The sequence below is a fragment of the Prinia subflava genome, chromosome 4, assembly GCF_021018805.1.
Source record: "Prinia subflava isolate CZ2003 ecotype Zambia chromosome 4, Cam_Psub_1.2, whole genome shotgun sequence".
Lineage (NCBI taxonomy): Eukaryota > Metazoa > Chordata > Aves > Passeriformes > Cisticolidae > Prinia > Prinia subflava.
The window spans coordinates 66,534,270-66,558,030 of NC_086250.1; the positions used below are offsets into that span (position 1 = coordinate 66,534,270).

A 23,761-nucleotide genomic window follows, 5' to 3' on the forward strand; every position below is an offset into this window, starting at 1 on the left:
TGCACATTATCTGTGCAATGGTAACTTCTCCTAGGAGGGATATCTGAAGAGCAGGTAGTGTAGCAAGAGGACACTAGTCAAATAAAAAATGTAAAAGAATGAAATGAAGAGAAGAGAAAGAAGGGAAAAGAAAGGCAGCAGACAAGCTTTCATTACATTGCATTCAATCACAGAAAGAAGAAAAAAAAAAGGACACAAGGAAAAAACTCTCAAAATTCAACATTCAGCGATATTATTTGGACAACAAACTAGAGTACAATGTTTTAAAATTAATTTTCATTATGATCTTGTAAGAGACTTTCTAAGACACTCACTTCAACAAAAGTGTTTGAAAGGGAAAATGTGATTTGCCTTTATCCTGATTGTAACAGATGCCCCCCTAGAATCCCTTAAAGACAACACCACCCTTTCCATAGCACAGATTTCAAGGCATTTGGAACAAAGACCAAAGAGCTTTTGGGATCTACCATGATGGCCCTCTGGGGCTCCTCTCAGAAATGTTCAAAGGACGCCAAAGACTTCGGTGCTGTCAATTCAGACATGCAACAACCCACATCACATCTACCGCAGAAAAAAAAATGCTTTTTTGGTGTTGTTTCCCACTGAAATGGAGGAGGCTGCTGTGTTGGGCAACAGGCTGAAGCTGATGCTTCCTCTTCAGCTGAATCCTACTCAAAATTATGGTTTTCCAGTCAGCCATGAAGCCAGCCCAGGTGAGCTGAGAGCAGCTGGCTGGTGGCTGCATTGCCAATGTCAATTTTTTGTGTCTCTAATAGCTGTGTTTGCCTCAGCAATGGATGTGCCTGGAAGGATTCTGGGCAAAAAGGTTCTCTCTGCCATTAACTGGGGGTTTTTTTGTGTCACCCATGCAATAAAAAATGCTGAAATTCTCTCTGGAGGAAGGAGCATGTACCCAAACCCCTACAACATTTCTTAATTTTATCCATACTGTGGATTTCAGCAGATGATTATGGACAGGATGAGGTGTGCGTGGGAGGCTGCACTGCTGTGAAATTAGCATCAAAGACTCATCACATCCAGTAACAAATAAAGGTAACAATTATTTTTAACATTAATATTGGTAATTACTACTCACCTTTGTTGCCAAGGATTTGAGCTTCCCCAGCAGTGACTGCTTATTTGAATATACTATTTCTTCTTCATTATCTTCTCCTTCCATTATAGCACAGCTGTCAGCAGCTGGCAGTTCACATTCTTTGGAGTTTGTTGTCATCACTAATTTGGAATATTTATACTCCAGCCTGAAGATACAAAGCCACACAGGAATAGACTTTTTTCTCAAATGTCCCATACTCAGGGTTTTTGTAATTTAGGTTGTCAGCATTTCTCCCACATAGTTACTTCTGAGGTAGTGGAAATTGGATACTTTTCAATAATTTAAAATAAGTAACCAAAATAGTATTAACAACACAGTGAGCTCTTGCTCTCCAATTAGTCCTCTATCCCTATAAAAGAACCATGCTTTCCCAAAAGACCACAGGGAGGACAAGAGGGTTTCCTGCATGAACAACTGCTGGTTGGGCCAACAACCAAAATAGAACTAAGCAATATGGTCAAGAATATAATTTTTTACCAAGCTGAAAGGGACTAATTAGGCTAAATATATGGACTAATTAGGCTAAATATACCCTTCTGATCTTCAGAGCTTGAGAAAGACGTTGCTTCAGAACCTAAAGTCAACTTCAAACTCTCAAGGGTTAAAGAGACAGTTCCTATTGGGAAATCATGCCATTGCAAATTACTGTGAGTGTTCTACACTTTCCTTACCAGAATTTTTATAGCCACCGTTGACAGAAGAAACATCAACTTGGTGTATGGATGGATTGATCCTACAAGGAACTTCTCATCAACAGTGTCATAAATTCAGAGGCAGCAAAAGTCACTCCATCAAGCTTTTAGCTAACTTTTATCTGGAACACAATTTGTAGTACTTACTTCTGGTTCTTCTTCCAAAAATAGCAAGTCAAGGCTATGAGCAGAACGGCTGTGAAAGCACCAACACCAGCTCCAACTTTAAGCCAAAAATCCACAGTTTCACAAGTGCTGGTCCTTTTTTCTGGCAAGGGAACTCCTTTAATGCAATGCTTTGGCTCATTCCATACATATAAGGTTTCCTTTCAAACAGAAAACACCAAAAAGTGAGCTGAAAAGAGAACTGCAGACTAGACTTAGAGAAAACAAGCTGTTCTGAGGTAGAAAGGTCAGATAACTTTTCAGTGAAAGCAAACCAAAACACACCCTTCAGGTTTTCAGACTTCAGGTTTTCAGTTACATTGTCCAGTCACCCCCTTGCTTGTGCCTGCAGATTCAGGCATGGCAAAAGCCTGAAAAAAGGATTTCCTCCTCGTAGAGCTCTCCACGTGACACAACATGGGCTGGACAGCTATTGGGAAAAGGTGTGCCTGCACAGGAGCTGCTGATCAGCAGGACAGTTTGAACCTGAGGAAGGACTTCCTGATATTTGACTAGAGAAGGCAGCAGCAAAAACATTGCAAGCAAGTAGGGTGAATTGATGAACTGACATTTAGAAACCTTTCCTAGCCTGCCCTGATGTTTATGGCTACGAAAGAGCTGGAGTCCTTTGGGCACTCCATCCTTCAGAAATAACTGTCCTGCATGTAGGAATGCTTTGAGAGATCACATCCTTACTCACACACAAGGAACCACAGGAACCACACTGCCACTGACACAGTCATTCCTGAGTCTAAACACAGCTCCTCCCTCAGCCTGATCCAAGCCAGCTCAGAGCCTGCGCTGAGATCTTCCATCCCACTCACAAAGCAACTTGCACACCAAATTTCAGCAGGAGTCCAAGTTATACCCAAATGAGCCCATCTGACTTTGAGACGTGGCTCCTGTACCTGAAATCCCTTTTTGCAGGCTCCCTCAATCTCGTGGTAGTCCTGCTCCGTGCAGAGAGGACAAGCTTCTGCACTCTCCCACAGAAAGTAGAACGTGCATCCATCGCAGGTGCCCGCGGGGCAGGAGCTACGAGGAGAGCAGAACTCAGTTACCAAAGAAATACTCACAAAGAAATACATAAAAATACAGAGGGAGAGGGAGAGGGAGAGGGGGAGGGGGAGGGGGAGGGGGAGGGAGAGGGAGAGGGAGAGGGAGAGGGAGAGGGAGAGGGAGAGGGAGAGGGAGAGGGAGAGGGAGAGGGAGAGGGAGAGGGAGAGGGAGAGGGAGAGGGAGAGGGAGAGGGAGAGGGAGAGGGAGAGGGAGAGGGAGAGGGAGAGGGAGAGGGAGAGGGAGAGGGAGAGGGAGAGGGAGAGGGGACACCTCCATCACTGTTCTCTTGTACAGGGTGGCTGTTCCACGTGAATGCTGCTATCTGGTTCCTGCCATTGTTCTAATGGCATCTGGGTGATTTAGTCCATATGGAATGGACTTGTCCTGTCATGGTTAATTACTAGAAGGATGTTCACCAGTTAATGAAGAGATAACAGCTTCTCTCACTCCAAGAAAAACTAATGGCCTACTTTGTATTCAGCCTGCAGAAGAAAGTTGTACTGGCAGTGGCAGGACAGTCACGTAGATTTTGTTACTGACAATCACATCAGGTCTGACAGCAGCAATGGCCGAAGGCCATGCAAGAAGTTTGGTGATGTAAATATGAAATATATTCATGCAAAAAAAAAATGGATTTAAAGTTGTGTTGTTCTATATCATCTGGAAACCTGACATCCGGATTAGAAGCACTGAAAAATCCCCAGCCCTGAAAGCCCAAGATTTCTGGCTTATCCAGATTTGAATACCTGACAACAGGTACATTCCTCTGTGATTTATGGAGCATTTTTCCAACCCACATGGCAAGAGCACTGACAGACCTTTCTCCTCAACTGCTTTCATCTCATACTGTAGCTTCCTGTGACTCTAAACACCACGCCTGGAGGATCAAGGATCAAGGAGTTCCATTATTTGACATATATCTGATACCTCACTGTGTGAGAACAGCAGACTGCTGAGCTAATCAAAGGGGGACAGGAAAGGAGAAGTCAGCGTGAACTGAGATAAGGGACACGTGTCAGCTGTGTGCCCTTTCTGCCCATGCTCAACACTTTCAAAAGCCAGGTGGATTGTTCCTCCCTCACTACTGCTGCTCTATCACAGCTCACATCGTGTTTATCCTGTGGCACTGGAAGAACATCTGAAGAATTTTCACACAGAAGCTGATGGTGGCTTATTGCCCAGCATAATTTGTGGTGGGACTGGTTCCTCAGAAACTGGGGTAAGCACCTCCAAAGGTGATCAAGTACCAGTCACTCATCCACCACCTGTGAAGTAGTCTCTGCCTTCATTCAGGCAAGCACAGTTTGTGTGTCCCGAGAGGGATCAAAGGATCCTACACTTCTCACACTGTTAACTTTTGGGAAAAGGACTTAGCTGTTGGGAAGGAGGATGAGAGAGCTATCAGCTGTTCTGTAGTAACATCCAGACAGACTAAAATGGACCTTAATAACCAAAGAAGAGAGTTATCAGAGTTGAAGGAAGCTTCTGAAAAATTACAGTGTGTTGCTGAAAAGTAATAAAATTGATTCTTTTACTGCTTTTTTTCTCTGCAATTTTTCAATCATGCTTATGCCTTAAGTTATGTTTATACAGGTGTAAACAGGATTTTGGAAGAAAGAAGCTTTTTAAAGTCCCTCAAATCAGACTGAAGGGAAAAAAAAGGCAAATTAAACACAACTGGTACAAGGCGGCCAGGATACAGCAATGAAACACATAAATAAATACATCCCAAACAAAAAATAGACAGTCAGGGCTCACATAAGCATTGCAATAGCAGCTTTCAAAATTCCTAGAACAGGTTGTTTTTTTCCCAAAACAATAATTTTCCCTAGCCACTGCTGTAGATCAATGAAGAAAAACTACCTCTCAAAGCCTTAACTAGGCAGTTCTAATCAGGAGGCCAAAGATTAAAATAAGGAACTGAAATAAAGGAGAAGTGAAGACAGGAAAACATCACTGCATTTTCTTTTGTGTTTAAGCTCAGAACAACCTGCCACACAGCCTAAACACTGATCAGTTGTTCTGCTGGAAGCTGATGGACACTTATGAAAAACAAGGGACTGATGAGGGACAGAGCATTCCTCATTGCCATTATATAATAGTATAAAATTACTAATGAGTTTTGTAAAGATTACCTGAGGAGCAAAGGCTTTTTGGCACTAGTAGGACACAAAGACTGAAATACCTGGGCACAGAAAGCTCTCCTTGGTCTGGTTTGTTGGGGTTGCATCTCATTGTCACAACAGTTGCACGGCCATTTTCACAGGAGGTTGTCACTGTTGAAGACCTAATGTCAAACAAGAAGAGAAAAGTAACATATTTCCACTACATTAAATGGATATTGTGCCTTCATAGGTCTGTAAACACTCATGCAGCTGCAATACTAACTGCATACCTTTTACCACAGTGCTTTTATCAGCTAAAAAAAAAAAAAAAAGGCAGCAGAATCAGGGTAGGCCTCACCAATTCATTTAAATCTCAGTGTCCTGAGATGCTACTCAGGGAACTGCTCTGGTTTTCTGGCTAGTTTGGAACCTGCTGCATCAATGAGTGAACCTTCCCTCAAAACAGAATGACTGAAAAGGAGAATCACAGGTGCTGTGGTTGGTGTGTGACTCTGCTGGAGAGGTTCTGATGGCTCACTCCCAGCCCAGCAACCTAAGAACCACCCTGAAATAGCACAGGGCAAAGGGGATTTAAAAGAATCTTATTCCAGCCTGATAGGCATTTTAAGCCAAGTTCATAATATGCTTAAAAGAGGGTCACTGGTGTGGGGTTCAGTTTACAGAATCACACACACAATTCAAATATTCACATAAGCATGAAGTGCTGATATCCAAAGTCCTATATTCAATGAAGTCCCACCTTAGAAACACAGCAGACATCAAGACCAGCATGTGAACATCTGAACTGAACTCATCTCTGAGCTACTTCCTACCCTACTTTTTATGGAGTGAAGAATGGGAAAAGCATACTAGTAACTGTGCATGTTGGAACAGTTATTTTTAATCTTGATTAGTCCTTTTTTGTAGCATCAAAGTAAACACAAATGGAAGTGAAAGAAAGTGGACATTTCAAAGTCATTTATGAGAAAATATGGAAAGCAATAGGACACTGAAAGAGGCATCTGGATGAATCAAAGCTCTGGTATCACTTCCTATGGATCAAGCCTAATTTAGATTTAAGTAAAGAGTGTTTGCTGACTTTAAAAGATGATCTTGAACATGTCAATCAATATTAGGCAGATACTGATTAAAGTGGCAAAGATTAAAGGTGGGTTACAGATCCCCTGTCACAGTTTTACTTCTTTTTAAACAAATGAAGACAAAATGACATAGCAATAAGCAGCATTCTTTACCTACTTGTAAAAGAAATGCACATCCGGTATTTTGCTTGGAGAGGGAGGAAATATATCTGCCTTGATGCTGATATTTTCCAGCATTGTTTCAATAGTAGCTCCTAAAATGTGAGAAATAAAAAAAAAAAAGCAAACTATGAATGGATTTTTGAGGGGTCCATGTGTAATATTTCCTCAGTCTGAAAGGTGTGGATCTCAATAGTATGTAATGGCATTACTGTACATTACACACACTCTATTTTAACTAAACTTTGCAGATATATGTTCCTCAGTCTAATTTCCTCATGTAGATACAGAAAAACAAAAAAAAAAAAAAAAGACATCAGTGTAAATATTTACTACTCTTTTATATTAATTTAAAGCAATCATTGGATATTAAAGAAACATAAAATAATTTCAGTTGGCAAAGAACTGCTGAAGATACCTGATGCAACCACTCAGAGCCTATGCCTTGAGTGTATAACCCTCACACATCCAAACCATGTAATGACCTGAGCAATTTGCAGTTCTGTGGCAGATGAAATAACAAGACTCAGAAGGATTATGGAATCATAGGCAAGCCTTGATGGGATATTTTGGAACAAATGACAGGCTGGTGTGTGAACCACCTGGATTTTGGGCTAAAGCTGAAAAGGAGGAAAAAGAAAGTAACCAAAGTTCTTAGAGATTCTCCCACCCCCATGAACCAAAGAGGACAGAAAATATTGGTGCTCCACTACAACATTTAAGAAGAGGGAAATGTACAAAGGAGGCTGCATCCTTCTAGGGAGCTAAAAATTGCTAGAATGAGAAGAAGTGGTAGTGGTCAGAAACTGGTGAAAAGATTGAAGAAAAGAAGTTTTCCACTTGTTCTTGAAACAGTTCTTAGAATGGTTTGGGTTGGAAGTGACCTTAAAGATCACTTTGTTCCAAACCCCCTGCCATGGGTAGGGTCACCGTTCCCTAGACCAGGTTGCTCAAAACTCTCTCCAAGCTGTTCTTGAACAGTTCGCTCCTATGTGCAGCCCATGCCACTGTCTCACCCCTCTCACAGTGAAGAATTTCTTCCTAATACCTAATCTAAACCTACTCTCTTTAAGTCTGGAGCCATTCTCTCTTGTTCTGTCACTGCATGCCCTCGCAAAAAAAAAAAATCCCTCTCCAGCTCTCTTGCAGCCCCTTTAGATAGGGGAAGATATTCTAAAATCTCCTTGAAGCCTTCTCTTCTCCAGGCTGAACAATCCCAGGTCTCTCAGCCCATCACCAGGAGGGTGATCAGTTCTCTGACCATGTTTCAGCCTCCTCTGGATCACTTCAGCAGGTCCACATCCTTGCTACGTTAGGAAAGGCAAACTTCAACCATTTTAAAACTTAGCAACAAAGATAAAAAAAGGCACCAGAAGAGCTTGGCATCTTTTCTTTGTATTAGGAAAAAATCAGGACTATCTCTTTGTTTTTCAAGACAATAACTGCCCTCCTTCCTCCAGTGGCAGGAGACAATATTGACATTTACTGGCATGAATGTTTGTGAACTAGAAACCCATACCTAAGAGTGACCTTTAACAGAACTTTTGATGACAGTGAATTGTCAAAAGACTCATGGAGAACAGATATGGTGACCCAAATTACAATGTGGCTCTCATGAGGAGACAAAATAATGGTAATGGAAAATGGGTTTCAGTTCATGGACAGACACACAATGAGAGAAAGTCAACAAGAATTTATGGAGAACCTCTCTTGTTGAACAAATCTGATCTCATTCCTTGAGTGCTGATGAACTTGGTTGATAAAGAAAGTGATGTAAATTTATCAAGTTTTTCACTAATTACCACATGAGATTCTAATTAAAAAGTTAGCAGTGTACTATCAATTAAGTGCATGCTCTGCATTAAAAACTATTTAGCTAAGTCATTATAAAATTATCTGGCCATGGGAAATTGTCAACAAACGTGGGATGTCTCCAGGCTTCTCTAGGCATCGATATTGAAGTGTGAAAATGCAAGATTAACATCAGGGATCTGCAAGTAACTGCATAATCCATGCTGGTAAAGTGTGAAGATGAGACAAAGATTAAGAGGATTAAAAATAAAATGCAGAGCAACTTGGTTGCTTGGTTCACTTGGTAAGACAGTCACAAACAAACTCAAAATAAGCAAGAACTGAAGGCCAGTTTTAAGAAAGAGAGATTTTCCCTTGAAAACCATAACTTTGAAAAAACATCCAGAGTGGACATCAGATCCAAGAAGCCATCATGAAATCCTTTAAGTTTGGAGAAAGGACCCAAGGATTTCAAATACAAAAGTGATTTTTATTGCCTTAATAGCAAATTAAATACTGGAATACTATTCCATTCTATGCTTTAAGAAAGTATAAAAAGTTGCATAACGTGTAGAAAGCCTCAGAAGTTATTCAGGTGCTCAAAATAAATACATGATAGCAAGACAATTAGAAGAACTTGGTCTACTTAATTTATCTGAAGGGTGTGACAATTCCAGTACATAAAATATTTCTTCAAGAAGGGAAACATTGGTGTGATCTGGAGAAAGACTAACAAAAAGCAAGAGCTGAAAACTGAAGTCAGGCAGATTTAAACAGGATACAAGCCTGCTTTAAAAACAAACACAGAGATGGTGTTTGACCAGTGGAAAAAAAATACCAGTGACTGTGGCAAAGTTGTTATTTCTGGCAGTCTTAAAAGTCCAGGTTGAATGCTCTTCCAAAGATGTGCTTTTGTCAAACATAAGTTTCTGGGCTCAGTGCCAGGGAGAAAGTACAAACACTCAGTGCCTGTAATGGATAGGTGAGCAGACCAAATGACTTCATTGTCTCATCTGGCCTCAGATTCTGGGAACTTGTGAGCTGGACTAATGTAAAACTTAATGATGTGCACAGCCACGTGCTGCCCTAAGCCTCCTGATTCCCTGCCTAATTATGTCCCCACATCAGTTTCTTCTTCTAAAATTGTCCAAGTGGGATCTTGGCACGGGCAGAAACACTTGAACTAATGTGACTATCACAGTCACTGGTCTTGCCCTGAGTGAGGTTTGTACAGAACATAAAAGAAACCAGTGCTTTTTAATTACACTCTCCAGATTTTTGTGCTGAAACGCTGTGCACCGTGAGACCCACCAGGCCAAGCACAGGGAAGAGTGAATAACACAGAAATGGAAAACTAAAAATGTGAACACCCCTTACTCTTCTACTCCAGCCATCAGCTGAACTTAAACATCAGCAAAACACAAAGGCATCTGTGCAGAGCTGCTTCACAGCTCAGGAACCATCTCACACTGATCTTGGGCTGCCCCTTCACTCTTCCCTCAAAGTGATGCAGCTGCTGAGCCAAGAAGGATTTACTCTGCAGCCCTAAACACATGACACTACATTCACAACAACAAGCAGAAGACAAACCATGTACCTAAGAACCTGTCAGCAAGGCTGTTGGACTGCAGAGCCAGGGCTGTTCGGAAGCCCTTGCTGTCTGAAGGGATGATGGTGGACTGACAGACAAAAGCTCCCACAAAATTGGAGAAATCTTCTGATTCTGCGACCATGTCCTTCAGAGTAACATCTGTGATATTGTCAGTGCAAATGGCCATCTTCTTCCCCTGTGGACAATCAGGAAAAAAGGGAGATGCTGTTGGTTGTTGATAAGATGTGAAAAAGTTTGGGAAGAGAGAGATTGCAAACTGCCTGATTGCAAATTGGATGAGATTCATCACTTTACCTTATAACCAGTTGACGTCTCTTATATGTCTGTTGTAAGAGGGACAAACCACAACAAACTGTGCCACTGTCAAAGTTCTGATTAAAGTCTTGTACAGACTAAGAAATACAATGTCACCTCTGGCAGGTGTCTTATCAGAAATCTGTACTGTGGAGCACTCTTCTTTGTTTATCTTGACAGCACAGTGCTTACTTGCAGAGCATAGTAAAATGACTTGCACAGGAAAACCCTATTTCCCTTGCCTTTAAATAATATACTGTAGAATACCTCTTTATTTGGGATTTAATCCAGATAAAATATTTTCAAAGCACAAATACATGAAATCCCTAAACAGATATATAGCCTTCAAGACTGCTTCAATGTTGTATGTCAAGATCAGTGCTAGAATCAGAGCAACAGCAATGAAAGACAAATTACCAGGCTCAGTTTTCCTAACAGAATGTCAAGTACTCACCACCTAACCATATGGTTGGCTGTACTGTTCTACCATTGCAGTAGTTTGGAAAGTGAAGACCAGATCCACAGAGGAGAGAGCATATCTGTATGTTTGTGGATAGAGCTGTCAGCAGCTCTAATCCAGGTGCTAGTTAAACATACACTGAGGCCTAAAAGTATGCAAAAGGTTGTAAAAAATTTGTGACTACTCATTTGTCTTAACTCATGCAAATCACTTGGTACATGGCAAAAAGACTTCAGAACTTTACAGGGCTGAGCATTATTGTTAATTACATATGTTGGCTTTCTTGGGACAGTGCACAACACTGGTACTGCTCTGAAAGTCAATTTATGCATGTGACAATATGCTCTGGTTCAGTCCAAGCCCCAGACAGAGCCTGTTTAACTCACAGACTAAACACATTTTTCTGTCACTGTCCACGGCTGCAAAGTCAGCTCTGGGCATCTTGGCCACTGGCAGACAGCAGGGTGAGCAGGGGCTTGCATACAACATCTCCAGTGAAGTGATGAGGGACATGTGGAAGGCAGTTGCCAGCTGAAAGACTCAAACTCTTTATTTGAGGTCCTTGGTGCCAGCACACAAAGGTCAGGGTCGTGATGCAAGTGACTTAAAGGCACAAGAAAGAAAAAGCAGGGATATGACAGGAATTTTCTTCTGGGTTTTATTTATGGTCTATAACACAGAATCTCTGCTCTGAAAAATCACTTGGCTGCTCCTCTTGCACTACAAAGCAAGGTCCTAAGGGAAGTGTTTGTACTGTGTTGGTGACAACTCAGCTAAAAGGGAGTCTTTGTCCTGTCTCAGTGTTATCCCAGAGCATCAACACAAGCAACAAATTGGTTCATCCTCCCAACCTTCAATCCCAGCTGAGCTCACCTCATTCCCACACAGGCTGATGTTAAAGAAGTGGAAGAACTTGGTCCCCCGGGAAGTGAAGCTAGGTCCACTCATCAACGAGCCCACATGGCTGAGGTTGCTAAAATTGTAATTCAGGCTCTGGTTATCCTTGACATAGGACATCAGGCAATCACTGAAGCAGGCAGAGTGGTCCTGCAAGGCAGAGGCATCCATTAAAGAGCAGTTATGGAACAGCAGCAAACCGTTCACCTTGGAGTTAAAGCATGGGTGCAGACAGGACTTCTTCCCTTGTTAAGGACAAAGTGGAACTCTGTCCTACCCCTGTAAGTGATCTTTCCATTGGGATAATTCCCATTCTCATTTCAGTCCCTTGCAATCACATATCAGGACTAAAATGTTCCCTAAGCCTGGTTTTGCTGTTGTCTGCTGCATTAGCCAAGCGAATGCAATTTCTTGCTTTGTTTTGTTCTGAGTGCTTTTAGGATCCCAACGTTCCAACTTAAAGCCCTGCGTAAACAGACCAAAACACAGCCTTGGCTACACTTGTATTTTTTAAAGGAAACACAAGAAACACTTCATGAAACAAGAGCAGGATATGAATGCAGCAGAAGACAGGCAGAACACAAACAAACTAGAGTTATTTTTCCAGTACCTGCGCAGCTCCTTGAACATGATGAATGTTTACCTATGCTTACAGTTTCATGTAAGAGGAACATGTTACAGGTTTCTAAAAGCCCAGAAACATCATCCAGCCGAGGAAGTCCCTGAGTTTAAAAGAGCAGGCAACTGGGATAATTTTAGTTGAAGTAACGTAGATACTTGCCCTGTTTGTACATTGTCCACAGTACAGCTCTTGAAATGAACCTTTTTTTGAGCTGATGTTATCACTTTTATCTGCTTATTTACAAACAGAAATTAGACTAGTGACATGTTGGGGGGCTTATTGGTTATAGCTATACTCCAGTGCTCACAAGGCACATGCCTGTAGGAAAGCACTAGAAGCAGCCCTCTGAGAGCCTGCAGCCCAACAAACACTGCCTGCCCTCGCCCAGAAACACTCGGGTTCAGTACCTTGGTGCTCTTGCTGCCAGGCCCACAGGGGATGCAGGCCTCCCTGCCATACACCTGGTGGATGGAGAGGAAGGTGTTGGCCGGACACTCCTCGCACTGGCTGGTCTCCTTCTCGATGTAGTGTCCTGGCGGGCAGGGCACGCAGGACGAGCCCGACTGCTGGGAGCCCAGGGCACAGGCCCGGCAGGAGGAGGCGACCCCGTCCACGGCGTTGGTCACCGTGATGGAGTAGATCTTGGCCATGTCATTGATGAACTGTCTGCTCTGGAACGAGAGCCAAGGAAACCACCCCGGTGTCATCACACCGTGGCACTGGGACACCACCCACATCTCTGTGCACCCATTCAGCTTATCCAGGCATCCTGAGTTATGTAACCAAAAATATGTGTATTCTATTTCATCTGTTCAAAGCAGTTGGGGGAGGATTTCTTTTTTCTTTATCTCTTGTAACTCCAGGGGGGAGGATGCTTTCTGATAACAGACCAGTTGTTAAAACCAGATGGGGCAGTGCTTATCTTTTTCACCACTGTCCACCCTCTGGACATTAATCTTCTGTTAATGGGCCATTAAGGCTCACCAGTGACATGACACATTCCATCATCTCAGTGTGAGATGCTCCACCCAGTAGGGAGGAGCCAACCATTCTACCAAGATAAAAACTGAGCTGTAGGAACCCAAAGCAGCCTGTTTGCCACTGGATTCTCACAGGAAGACTGGACTGATCTCACCAGCACTGGACCCTTTTTTCTACAGGACCATTTCTACTCTAACAGAACCATATCTGTTACTCCAGGAGGACTTATTTGGACTGCTTTCAACACCCTGGCTGACATGGTGTCAGGTCGTATCTCTGACTCTGTCAGGGTTTTCTAGGACTTTTGTTTGTTTGCTTATTTGGGTGGTTTTTTTGTTTTTGTTTTTTGTACTACTGCATTTTAATATTCCTAGTAAACAACTGTTATTCCTATTCACATATTTTCACCTGAAAGCTCCTAATTGCAAAACTGTAATAATTTGGAGAGAGGGGTTTTTACATTCTCCATTCCAAGGGAAGCTCCAGTTTTCCCTGACAGATACCTGTCTTTTCAAACCAAGACACCATGGTTCTGTCCTTCCTCATGGATAGTTTATGTACAGCTGCCTCCCAGGGGCTGCTTTGTGGTGAGAACCACTCGCCCCTTATGAGAAACCTGTGAGCTTTAACAGAGGGCAGTGAGTGTCCAAGGGATGCTGTGTTGTAAAGCCCCACACATAAAGAAGTACTTACATCTTGGCCCTCGTTTATTCTCTGAAAGGCCCAGGTGAATGTGAAGGAAGCATTTTTGGAGATGATGTGAGTGTAGGATTGTCTTTCTTTACTTCTTTCCCATGATTCCACCACATTGGTATTTTTTCGATTAATATCCTACAAAATGAGCAAAATTTTTAAAAAAAAGGAACAACAAAATGTGTGGTCATACTACACTAAGCACCAATGTTTTATGATGTAGAGATTAGCATATAAAAGGACTCCACAATTGCATTTAACATTTAATAGCAGCAAACATACTTATTTTGCTTTGCACAACTGACAAATTTTCAGACTCTTCTAAATTGCCACCTAATTTCCACTCAATTCTCTTTAAATTGAGAGCAGGTTCCTTTAAAGAGCCACTAAATACAAAAAAGAACTGGCTCCCCCTTTTAATGGAAGGGCAAGGGAGCTGTTGCAGATCCATTTGCCCTCTTCAGCTGATAGACTTCTGAACAAACATCTGTCTGCTGCTCTGCTGATCCTCAGGTCATTGAGAGGATCAAGTCTAAATTTCCAAACTGTCCTCTTCCCATCCCTCTGTCCCACACCTTGACTTGTCACTCTGTTACTAGGTGCTAACTCAACAGCACAAGAGACACTGATAATGTCATCAGTCAGTCTAACAGGGGAAAATTGGGTTCTTAGTGTCCAATGATTACTTTTAGAATAAGCACATAGCCAGGAATGGTTCACAACTCACGTGATGGAGGAATTTCACTAGGTCATTCATTAAATCCTTCCTGCAAGGGCACTGCAGATACTAAACTAAGGCCATGATTAATCATAACAAACCAAGTGCAACTAATCACACCTGTGCAGAGGTAATAAAGTGACACATGGAATACCAGGCTCAGTCCTCAGCCATGGAGAAAGGGTCTCACTTACTGCCATAAAATACAGCACACAATCTGCTGAACAGATGGTCTCAAAAACAAACGTAATCCGTCCAAGTTCTGACCCAGTTGCTCCCGTCACTGATGTTGGAGGTCTGTTTAACAGAGAAGGAACAAAATATTTACACAGTGCTCTCCAGACAGGCAGCAGGCAATCCTTCAAACTCCTTTTTGTACAGTGAAGCCATCGAAGTCCTGACACTGAAAACCTGTCCTTGCAAAGTGGCAGGAACCTCTGAACTGAGTATTGGTGGCAGCAGGGTCATTTTTGCAGTGTCTAAGTTCTTTAGTACAGTTCCCTCCTTATAATGAACACCCAAACTTGACCATATTGGTAGGGAACCTTATCATTAAAACACATCACATACTTCAAGTGATTTACACCAACGTAATTGCATCTACCTCAGCTGAAATACAGCAAAGGGAGGGTGAGGTTCATCTTCCACACCTTACTGGTCTCAACATTCGGCACCTGGTCCGAGCTAGGAGTCTAAGCTCACTCTTTTGACAGAGACAAAGCACCTCAGGCAGGTATTTCAGCCTGTCTGAGGGCTCAGGAGTGGTGGGACTCCCATTCTCCTGCATCTCCCTGTTGGCTGCAAGGGAAGCATAGACTGTGCAGGCTGCCTGGAGCCACAGCGCAAGGTAACTTGGGTTTTATTAAAATACTTTTAGGGCAGGCTCCAGTATCCACCCCATGGCAGGTTTAGCTGGTTATTGTGGAATGATTTAGAAACAGAGGGATAGCAACATCTTTTCTCAGTTTCCAGACAGCCAAGTGGCTGTATCTTGGGCTAAAGATAAGACTGCTAAAACCCAAGGTCTCACCCACTTGCCTGCCTCAAGGGATAAACTGGGGACATGGGAATAAAATTCAAGATTCCTCTTGTCTCTTATTCATTACATTATTCCACTTCAGAAAGGAAGACTCAGATCATCCCTGGGATAGGGTGAAAGAGGTATAAGAGACAGAAATAAAAAGATAAAAAATATCCTATTCCTTACTTAAATCCTGAGATGTACAGGCTCAAGATAAGATAGTCATTGTCAGAGCCTCCTGCCCCACTCTGGATGTGATCACCAGCCACCTCCCAACCTTCACAGTACAGAAAAAGAAAAAAAATCAATAAATGCATAGCAAAAGATATCTATGTTACCATAATTTTTAAACAATTCAGTACTTCAGTGTATTTTAAAGATGCCTGAGATAAACTGCAGAACAATATCATGATGCTTTTGAATGAAGAATTTTAGCAATTGTATGAACTGCTGATTTAGAGGCAATTGTCAGCTTTCAAATCAGCAAAGCAATTGATATTCCCTGACCTGTGCTGTGCAGCTCAAGGGGAATGATCCATCTGATATCTTTCAGCCTTAAAACAGATGAATCAGTGAATCTGTGTGTTAAATGTTAAGCACATACTTCAGTTCCCCTCTGCTCAACACGCATAATTCAAAGCTTGAGCTACATCAGTCTGACAGGGTGGATCAGACTGAGGAAAATCTGTCAGAGAAGGCTGGAAAAGTCCCAAACAGGATCATTTTCACCAGTGAGCTGTGACTGCTCTCTGCTGCAATTTTAGCACATGTGCAGAGAGAAAGCTCTGAGTGCTAAATGAATAAAATCAGACTGTAATTAAGTTTTTCAAAAGAATTAGTAGTAACCTTGATGAGCATAGTTATCACAAAACAGAAAATTAGATAAACTAGGGAGAAGACAAAACAATGCTTTTTTCAATGGGGATATGAATCTGAAGATGCATTAAAGCCAGTGGTGGGATAAAGCCAGTTGCTGAGGGGACTTCACATAGGCTGCAGCTCCTGCCCTCTTCTGCCCTAGTGTACAAGAGATTTTTTATTTCTTTGTGATACTGTGACATTGCTTCACACAGGACATTTCAAGCCTGGTGCAACTAAAGGAAAGGGGGAAATTGTGCTGTGAGTCATGCAGCCAAGAGCACACTCATTTTGATGAGTGCTCCATTACAACAGGGATCCATGCAGGAGACAGGCACACGACACAGGGAGTTTGGCTCACCATTCATCCCATCACACTTCGAGTTGCCAACATTAAAGCAAGATGTCTTCATGTTTCCTGGCAGGATGTTCCACCACTTGTATTCAAAGCCAAGAGCTGGTTCAGTCCCAGCAGGGCAGGCTTTGCACTCTAAGGGTGAGAGGGCAGAAAAGGATATCACACAGCCAAGGCACGTGCCAAACAGTATTTTGAAGAACTTAAATACTGCTTTTTTACTCTCTGACAAGAAATAAGCAAAGAAAATAACTTATTTATTTGTAGTTAAACAGTCAAAGACTTATCAGGACCAGAAGAGTGGAAGTGAGACCAACATTTTATAAATTGTAGATCATAACCTTGTGGTAAGTAATCTGCAACAAGTCACACTTACTTTTTAATATATACAGATGAAGGTTTTATAAACAAGAGTTCCCACAAAATGCTGTAGGGAACTATTGGGGCAATGCTTCTTGGAATCAACAAAACAGAGTTTAGGCTAGACAATGTTGCCAGCGTCTTCACCTGATTGGGCTTAAAATGAAGTTTTCACAGAAGAAAGTTTGGCATAGACAGGAGAATGGTTGAGGAGGAATTGCTGACTGTAAAAGTTCTGATTCACTTCTCAGAATCCCTTAAAATAACTCTCAGGATGTTTCTATCAGCCAAGAAATGCATCCAGAACACAACAGGTCAATTTAGAGCAGCAATCCCTGATACGAAAGGACTCAGGAGAGAAAACAGATATCCACATCCTGCTCTCCCATGTTATTTAGTAAGTATTTAACACAAAATGAACACTGGCCTATGATGATGTGTCACTAAACTAAGTCACATGCAAGCAGATGACTGGTTTTGGAGACATATGACATTTTATTACAGACTCCTACCCTGTGTTCCATCTGAAAATGTCCCTGGTGGGCAGGGAGTACAGGAAGATGAGGCGTTGTTGTAAAAGCCAGGATTGCAGGGTGGACAGTCCTGCCTCTCTCCAGAAGGAGGAAGGGTCAATGCATCAGGGAGATCCTCTCTGCAGATCTTGGGTTCAATCCACTTGTACATGATCTGAGTCTGGAAGGAGGAGACACTGACCTCACACAGTGTACTATGAAGTTTTAGGACTAGATGCACCAATGAAGGTCCCCCTTGTAAACTAAATTAGGGTATTCCCATCATTTTAGGCCAAAACCAGACCTTGCACACGCAGGACAATAAAGGAAAGTGCAGGCAAGTGCAACAGAAGTGACCAGGTTCACCGGAGATTCCAAGATACCAGACTTTAGGAACATGACATAAATGTGAAGCTTAAAACAATTACAATTTAATTAGTAAATTTCCTATTTAATTAGTACATTTAATTCCTATTTAATTAGTAAATTTCCCCATAGAAGCAGTTCTGAGGAACATCAAATAAATAATTCTAACTGGATACGTAATCTCTACATTTTAACCACAGTAACACAAAATTTAACTTCTTCTGTATAAAAGCCCTTTATTGGAAAGGCATCTGTCAGCAGAGAGAACTACAAGTTCTCTATTTTTAATTCATACTGACCTGCTCTTTGAAAAGTCCCCAATTTCTCTCGTGCCATTTTTTACCTATTGAGAAAATGTCAAAACCATGCAGGAGCTCTCCCCAAGCCCCTCCAATCCCTCACCATCACATAAAGAGAGTTTATGAACACTAACATGAGTCAGTCCATGGTGTTACCATATACAACAGTATCACCTCTTCATCATCACCCCCTTTTGAGGACACAAGTTTCTGTCTTCAGGAGAAGGATTAGGTGAGATGCATCACCCACAAATTTGTGTTTCAAATTTCATCTGACTTTGTGTCTCTCTCTGAAAGGGTTTTATAACTCAAGATAAAACTTAGCTGAGTTCCACAGCTGAGAAACCAAACTGGCAAGAGTTTAACCTGTCCTCCCACTCTAGGTACTTCCACCCTTTGGAACCAGCAACCAGGGATCTCTGAGGCCAGAGGCTCAGGTAAGGCAGATTACACCTTCTGAATTTGATCCAGACCTCCTGTCTCACCCTGGGCATTGAGCTGCTTGCACTCAGGGTTAGTCCTCTGGTAACACAGAGCACTTGAAGAAGTATTTATTCATCCTTCTTGAAACTGTTTCCAAAAATGAGCTGGAAGAAGCCTCAGTTCAGGCTGGGGCCCTGGCCCATGATGCAGCCATGCCAGGTCATGCAGCCAGGTCATGTTTCCTGGCTGGCCCACACCCTGACTGACCCATGGACACAATGTCCCACCAGTTGACACTGGTGGTGCCTTATCTCCATGGACTTGTCTGGCCACTTTGGTTGAATCTGGTCACTGGCATGGGGTCTGCTTTGCCTGCTTTGCTCAAGCACTGAGGGGCTGCTCCTGCTGCTAGAGTGGCACCTCTTCCTATGGATCAGCCTGTCCTTGCTCCCCCTGAAAACCTGGAGGATTTTCTGGAGAATCACCCCAGAAATGTTTCAGCAGCATCAGGGTGCACAGCACTAAAAATAAAAAGGCTCAGGAGCTGGCAAAGCACCTGTGTGGTTGCCCAAAGCCCAGACACACTGCACACCACAGGAATCCTCCTACACCTGAGCAGGCAGAATAGGGTCAGGGGTGCCTGTGGCCATGTGGAGAGGGGTTCTGAGAGTGGGCCTGAAGCACTCAGCCTGGGAATCTTCAACCAACAGGTAGATAAAAAGTCAAGAGTCGAGTGCCTAAATCTCCAGAGGTGCCTTCTACACATGGAGTGAGACAGCACAAGGGAAACAATAACCTATTGCTCAGCAAAAATCTTGGCTTATTTTAGCAACCATGGATCAATAGGTTGGTCCTTTATAGCCACTGTTCTCCTGAAGATGGCCTGCAGAGTGAGGCCCTCTCACTGAGCTGCATCACATGGAGAGATGGCTGGGGAGTACAGCAAACCTGCACCAATTTCCAGAGGTGCAGAGCAGTGAAAACAATCCTGAAAACTCAGCCAGTATCTCTGTGCCTGTGACACCAGCTGCTGTCATTGCAACTGGACAGGGAAGGGTGTCTGCAGAAAAACCCACTTTGCATTCTAATGATATCCACAAGTAAAGGGGAAGGCCAGTGAAAAGGCAGGAAAAGGGGCAAATAATAGGAACTTGTTCAGTGTCAGGGAGACAGACCACAGAGAGCAGTGACAGAACAATCAGCAGGTGGCTGCAATTAAAGCTGTACCTGGGGTGTAGCCATGAACACTGCTGCTAATTTCTTGAGTCATTAGAGACAGTTAACAGAGCAGAAATCAGTGAGTCAAGCCCAGGTTGCAGAGCCTGGCAGCTCTGGGGCTAAACTCACTGATGCTTCATTATCAAAGCATACAAGCTCTCAGCTGCATTTTGGAACTCACTGATCAGGAGACTCTAAAATACTCCATCCTGCCAGCAAATATTAGGCTAGCAACACACAGGTGTTATGGAATTTGACTATCTGCAATTCTCTGAGAGATGTGATCTAAGAGAGATGGGAAAGGAAAGAGTCAAAACAGGCCTGACCATGTGTGCACAACTCTGTGGGCTTCCTATAGCAGTAAACAGGAGTTTCTTCTCCAAATTCCTCCAAATATCCCACTTGACTGCTAGGACAAAGCCAGGCTGCTCCACCAGCAGGTCCCTCTATGAGACACCAAGTGGATTTAAGGTCTCTGGGTGAAACAACATCCTGAGAGTCCAGGTGATTTGAGGCATCCCATGGGACAAGCCCATTACCAGCAGCTAAGCTGCTGTACATGAACACTCCAGGCTATGTATATAGCACATTTTACCTGACCACAGGCTCTTCTTTGATGCTAAAACCAAGGGACATGACACACATCACCTACACAGACAAACACTCTTCCACCTGAAATGGAGATGGTCATATCCAATGCTCCTGGGCCATGGTATCACCTGAATTATGCCTGGGTGCTGTTAGGAGAGTCATCACAAGCTTGAAGTATGCCAGAAAGATTATTAACAACTAAAGAGATGGTTTTATGCTGGACAGTACTTCACCCTGTGTTCCAGAAGCATGGATGTATGGAAGTAGCCCCAGTGACCCCATCAAACCCATCACAAGTGCAAGGACCTTATCATCTCACCAAAACACATCCCTTAAGCAGACCCATATCTGTTATACAGAGAGATGAAGGCTGCAGAGAGAGCAGGCAAAGGACAAGCCCAAAGCCTCAGATTCAATACTGGAAGCAAAATTGGGAAAATAATTGGGAAATCGGTTCCTAAAAACAAGTACCATGTTTTCAAATGCAGAAATAGGATTAAGGTCAGTGAGCTGAAAAATAGTATCATGCCTTCTACTTACCTTTCCCTCCTTGTCACATGGGGTATGGATCTGGAAAAAGTCTTTGCTTGTGCATGGAGGTCGCTCTGTGCATGCACTGGATCCCTCCTCTAAAAGAAAATATGAGAAACAGGACATTAAACTTTCAAATGGTCCCTGGAAACAAGTGTAACAAGCTTGAAATCTGGAAGTCAAAATGAGTCAGTAGAAAATTATACAACGCAAATGAAAAATCAAGCTCTTACTGGAGTCTGCATGAACCTTCCCCTGAAATGAAGGGGAACAGGGAAAATACTAGCTATGCTTATACTGTCACACTGAAACTCCCTGATTCAGTGTACACAGGGACAATTATTAGGAATAAGTTTTTTACTCTGAGGATAGTGAGACACTGGAACAGCTCACTCAGAAAAGTTGTGAATATCCCATTCCTGGAAACAGTCAAGGCTGGTTGGATGGGGCATTGAGAAAACTGGTCTAGAGGAAAATTCCCTGTTCATGGTGCAAGGGTTGGAATGAGATGATCTTTAAGGTCCTTTTCAACCCAAAACATTCTATGATTCCCTCAAACCCTCACCGCTTCAAAAAGAAATTTATACAGTTTACCAAGCATGGAAATATTTTCTCACTTGATAAGGAACAATCCCGTAGAAACCTCCTTACAACACTGGCCCTATTTTTTCTCTTGCCAGATAATTTTGTAATATTTCCATTCCCACTGTGAGCACAGGCACAGGTCCCCAAGCATTTGCAACCATTGATGATAAGAGGTGCTATGGTCAGTAGCTGATTCTTCAAGAACTTTCTAAAACTACTATAAGGAAGAAATCTGAAGACCTTTGGAATATGAAGAATAGATTAAGACCATGTCATTTGAAGATCACTACCTAACCATAGCTGGAAATAGCAGAGGACTTTGGGTTGGGACTAGGTTTTGCAACTAGATCACCACATTTTCCAACCACAGAGAAGGCAGGGGCAAGCCAGGAGAGAGTGTTTGGAAAGGACATTCCTCGAGAAGTGTTAAGGCTGACGGCAGTGATGAAGCAAATTCGTGCCATCGCCAACCTGTAACACAAATTACCACGAGAGGGCACAGCACGACTGCTCTATCCTTCAGAAGAACTCTCATCCCCTTCCAGGTCACAAAGGACTCCATCCCTTCGTGTTAACACTGATGACACTAACAACATTTGACTGTGACCCATTATGTATCTGTATGCCCTCTGCATATTTTGGGAAGTCATTCATTTCCTCTTTACATATCAACTGGATACAACCACTCTCACATCTGAAACAGCCGGTGCCTGCACATACTCAGACCTTACTGGTTTTGCTTATCCCATTCGGTTTGTGTACCTGCATAATACATTTCTTCTTTACACTTGGTGCACTCTTTAGCCCCTTTCTCAGAGTAGGTGTCTCGTGGGCACACCTGGCAGCCAGATGCACCTGGTTTGTCACTGAAGGTACCAGGCTTGCACGCGAAGCATTCAGACGTGTACGCAACTCCTGTAAGAAAAATTCTGAGTAAAACACTGAAAGAGACACATCTGTAACTGCTGCCCACCTGGGCTTATGGCTGAGGGCAAACCAGATGTATAAAACAGCATTAAAATCACACTGTCTTTCACCACTCACTTAAGACACTTTGGCTTTGCTGACTCATAATTTGGGTCTTTAATATTTATCTCTCAATAAAAGTCTGACCCATCCAAGAATCTTATATGACACTTACAGTTTTTTTACACTTAGACCTGGACCAAAAGAGCAATTCCAGATAAAACAGATCATTTGAATATTAATTCAACTGTCACTGTTATGATATATATCTATTTATCACTGCTGAGAGGCTTACCAATAACCATGGTCTTTCTATACTACAATAAAGAAAACCTGTTTAGTCCTTTTTCTCTCCATTTGATAATCCAGTCTTCTCCAGTAGATGGCAACGTTTGCCAGATAAACTGATTTTTCAGTCTTTCCTCATTGTGAAGTTTTGCTGTTCTGTTTCTACTCTTCAGAGGAGGAGACAGGGGACAAGCGGCTAAAAAAGCCACTTCAGTGCTGCAGGCACAGCAGTAGAAACAGCACTTGGCAAACATTGTGACAAAAGAGTGAGATAAAACCTCAAAGACAAATTCTACTTACCTTCAATTGTGATGTTCTTCACTAAAACTGGTTTTACAACTTTGGAGCCCATGAGAATCCCTGTTGTTCTCCAGTATAATATATTGCTACCTGATTTCAGAGTTACCTGAAACAACACGTGTGAGTTAGCAGAAGTCCCCTTCATAAGACATTGTTTTATTTCCTACTTCCATTATTCAAACTTCTTGCATCCTAGTAGCTTTTCCTATGCTGTTTAGTGGGTAAAGAGATAATGGGGAAACAACAGACAGATGCTGTACAGATATATCTGAGGCGTGCCAAAGTGTGCTTTATAAAAATGTTTCCCAACACCCCAGTTGGAAAACCACCAAGAGCTGTTTCTGACCTTGTTGTAAGCAGAATTTGGAAAAAGCTGTTCCTGCCTTTATCCAATTACCCCTGGCACTCAAGAGCTTTTATCTCTAGCCTTATGTTCAGATATAGTCAATCAGCTTGTTTTTAAAGCCTTGAGATACACTTTCATAAAGAAACTAGACATGACCCAGAATTCAAAATCCAGTTCACAAGTGAGTTTTGTTTATAGGTTTTAAAAATCAAGCTCTGTCTGCATGTAACACCACAGTATCATGACCAGTAAGCCAGGCACGGACCATGGCTGTCCC

The 23,761-nt window shown here is 42.5% G+C and overlaps 1 protein-coding gene across 1 annotated transcript in view; it reads right to left on the reverse strand.

Moving 5' to 3' along the window:
• The window catches only part of ELAPOR2 (endosome-lysosome associated apoptosis and autophagy regulator family member 2), a 96,198-nt gene that overhangs the window by 3,681 nt on the left and 68,756 nt on the right, over positions 1-23,761 (reverse strand). Inside the window, exons 6-21 of the mRNA XM_063396998.1 lie at positions 23,139-23,244; positions 22,347-22,499; positions 21,009-21,097; positions 17,572-17,752; positions 16,706-16,834; positions 15,673-15,763; positions 14,660-14,762; positions 13,748-13,885; positions 12,481-12,744; positions 11,428-11,601; positions 9,786-9,975; positions 6,396-6,492; positions 5,219-5,320; positions 2,883-3,009; positions 1,957-2,135; positions 1,097-1,262 (exon numbers count right to left, since the gene is read on the reverse strand). Of these exons, the coding sequence (XP_063253068.1) occupies positions 1,097-1,262; positions 1,957-2,135; positions 2,883-3,009; positions 5,219-5,320; positions 6,396-6,492; positions 9,786-9,975; positions 11,428-11,601; positions 12,481-12,744; positions 13,748-13,885; positions 14,660-14,762; positions 15,673-15,763; positions 16,706-16,834; positions 17,572-17,752; positions 21,009-21,097; positions 22,347-22,499; positions 23,139-23,244 (2,289 nt within the window). The remainder of the gene's footprint in view (positions 1-1,096; positions 1,263-1,956; positions 2,136-2,882; positions 3,010-5,218; positions 5,321-6,395; positions 6,493-9,785; positions 9,976-11,427; positions 11,602-12,480; positions 12,745-13,747; positions 13,886-14,659; positions 14,763-15,672; positions 15,764-16,705; positions 16,835-17,571; positions 17,753-21,008; positions 21,098-22,346; positions 22,500-23,138; positions 23,245-23,761) is intronic.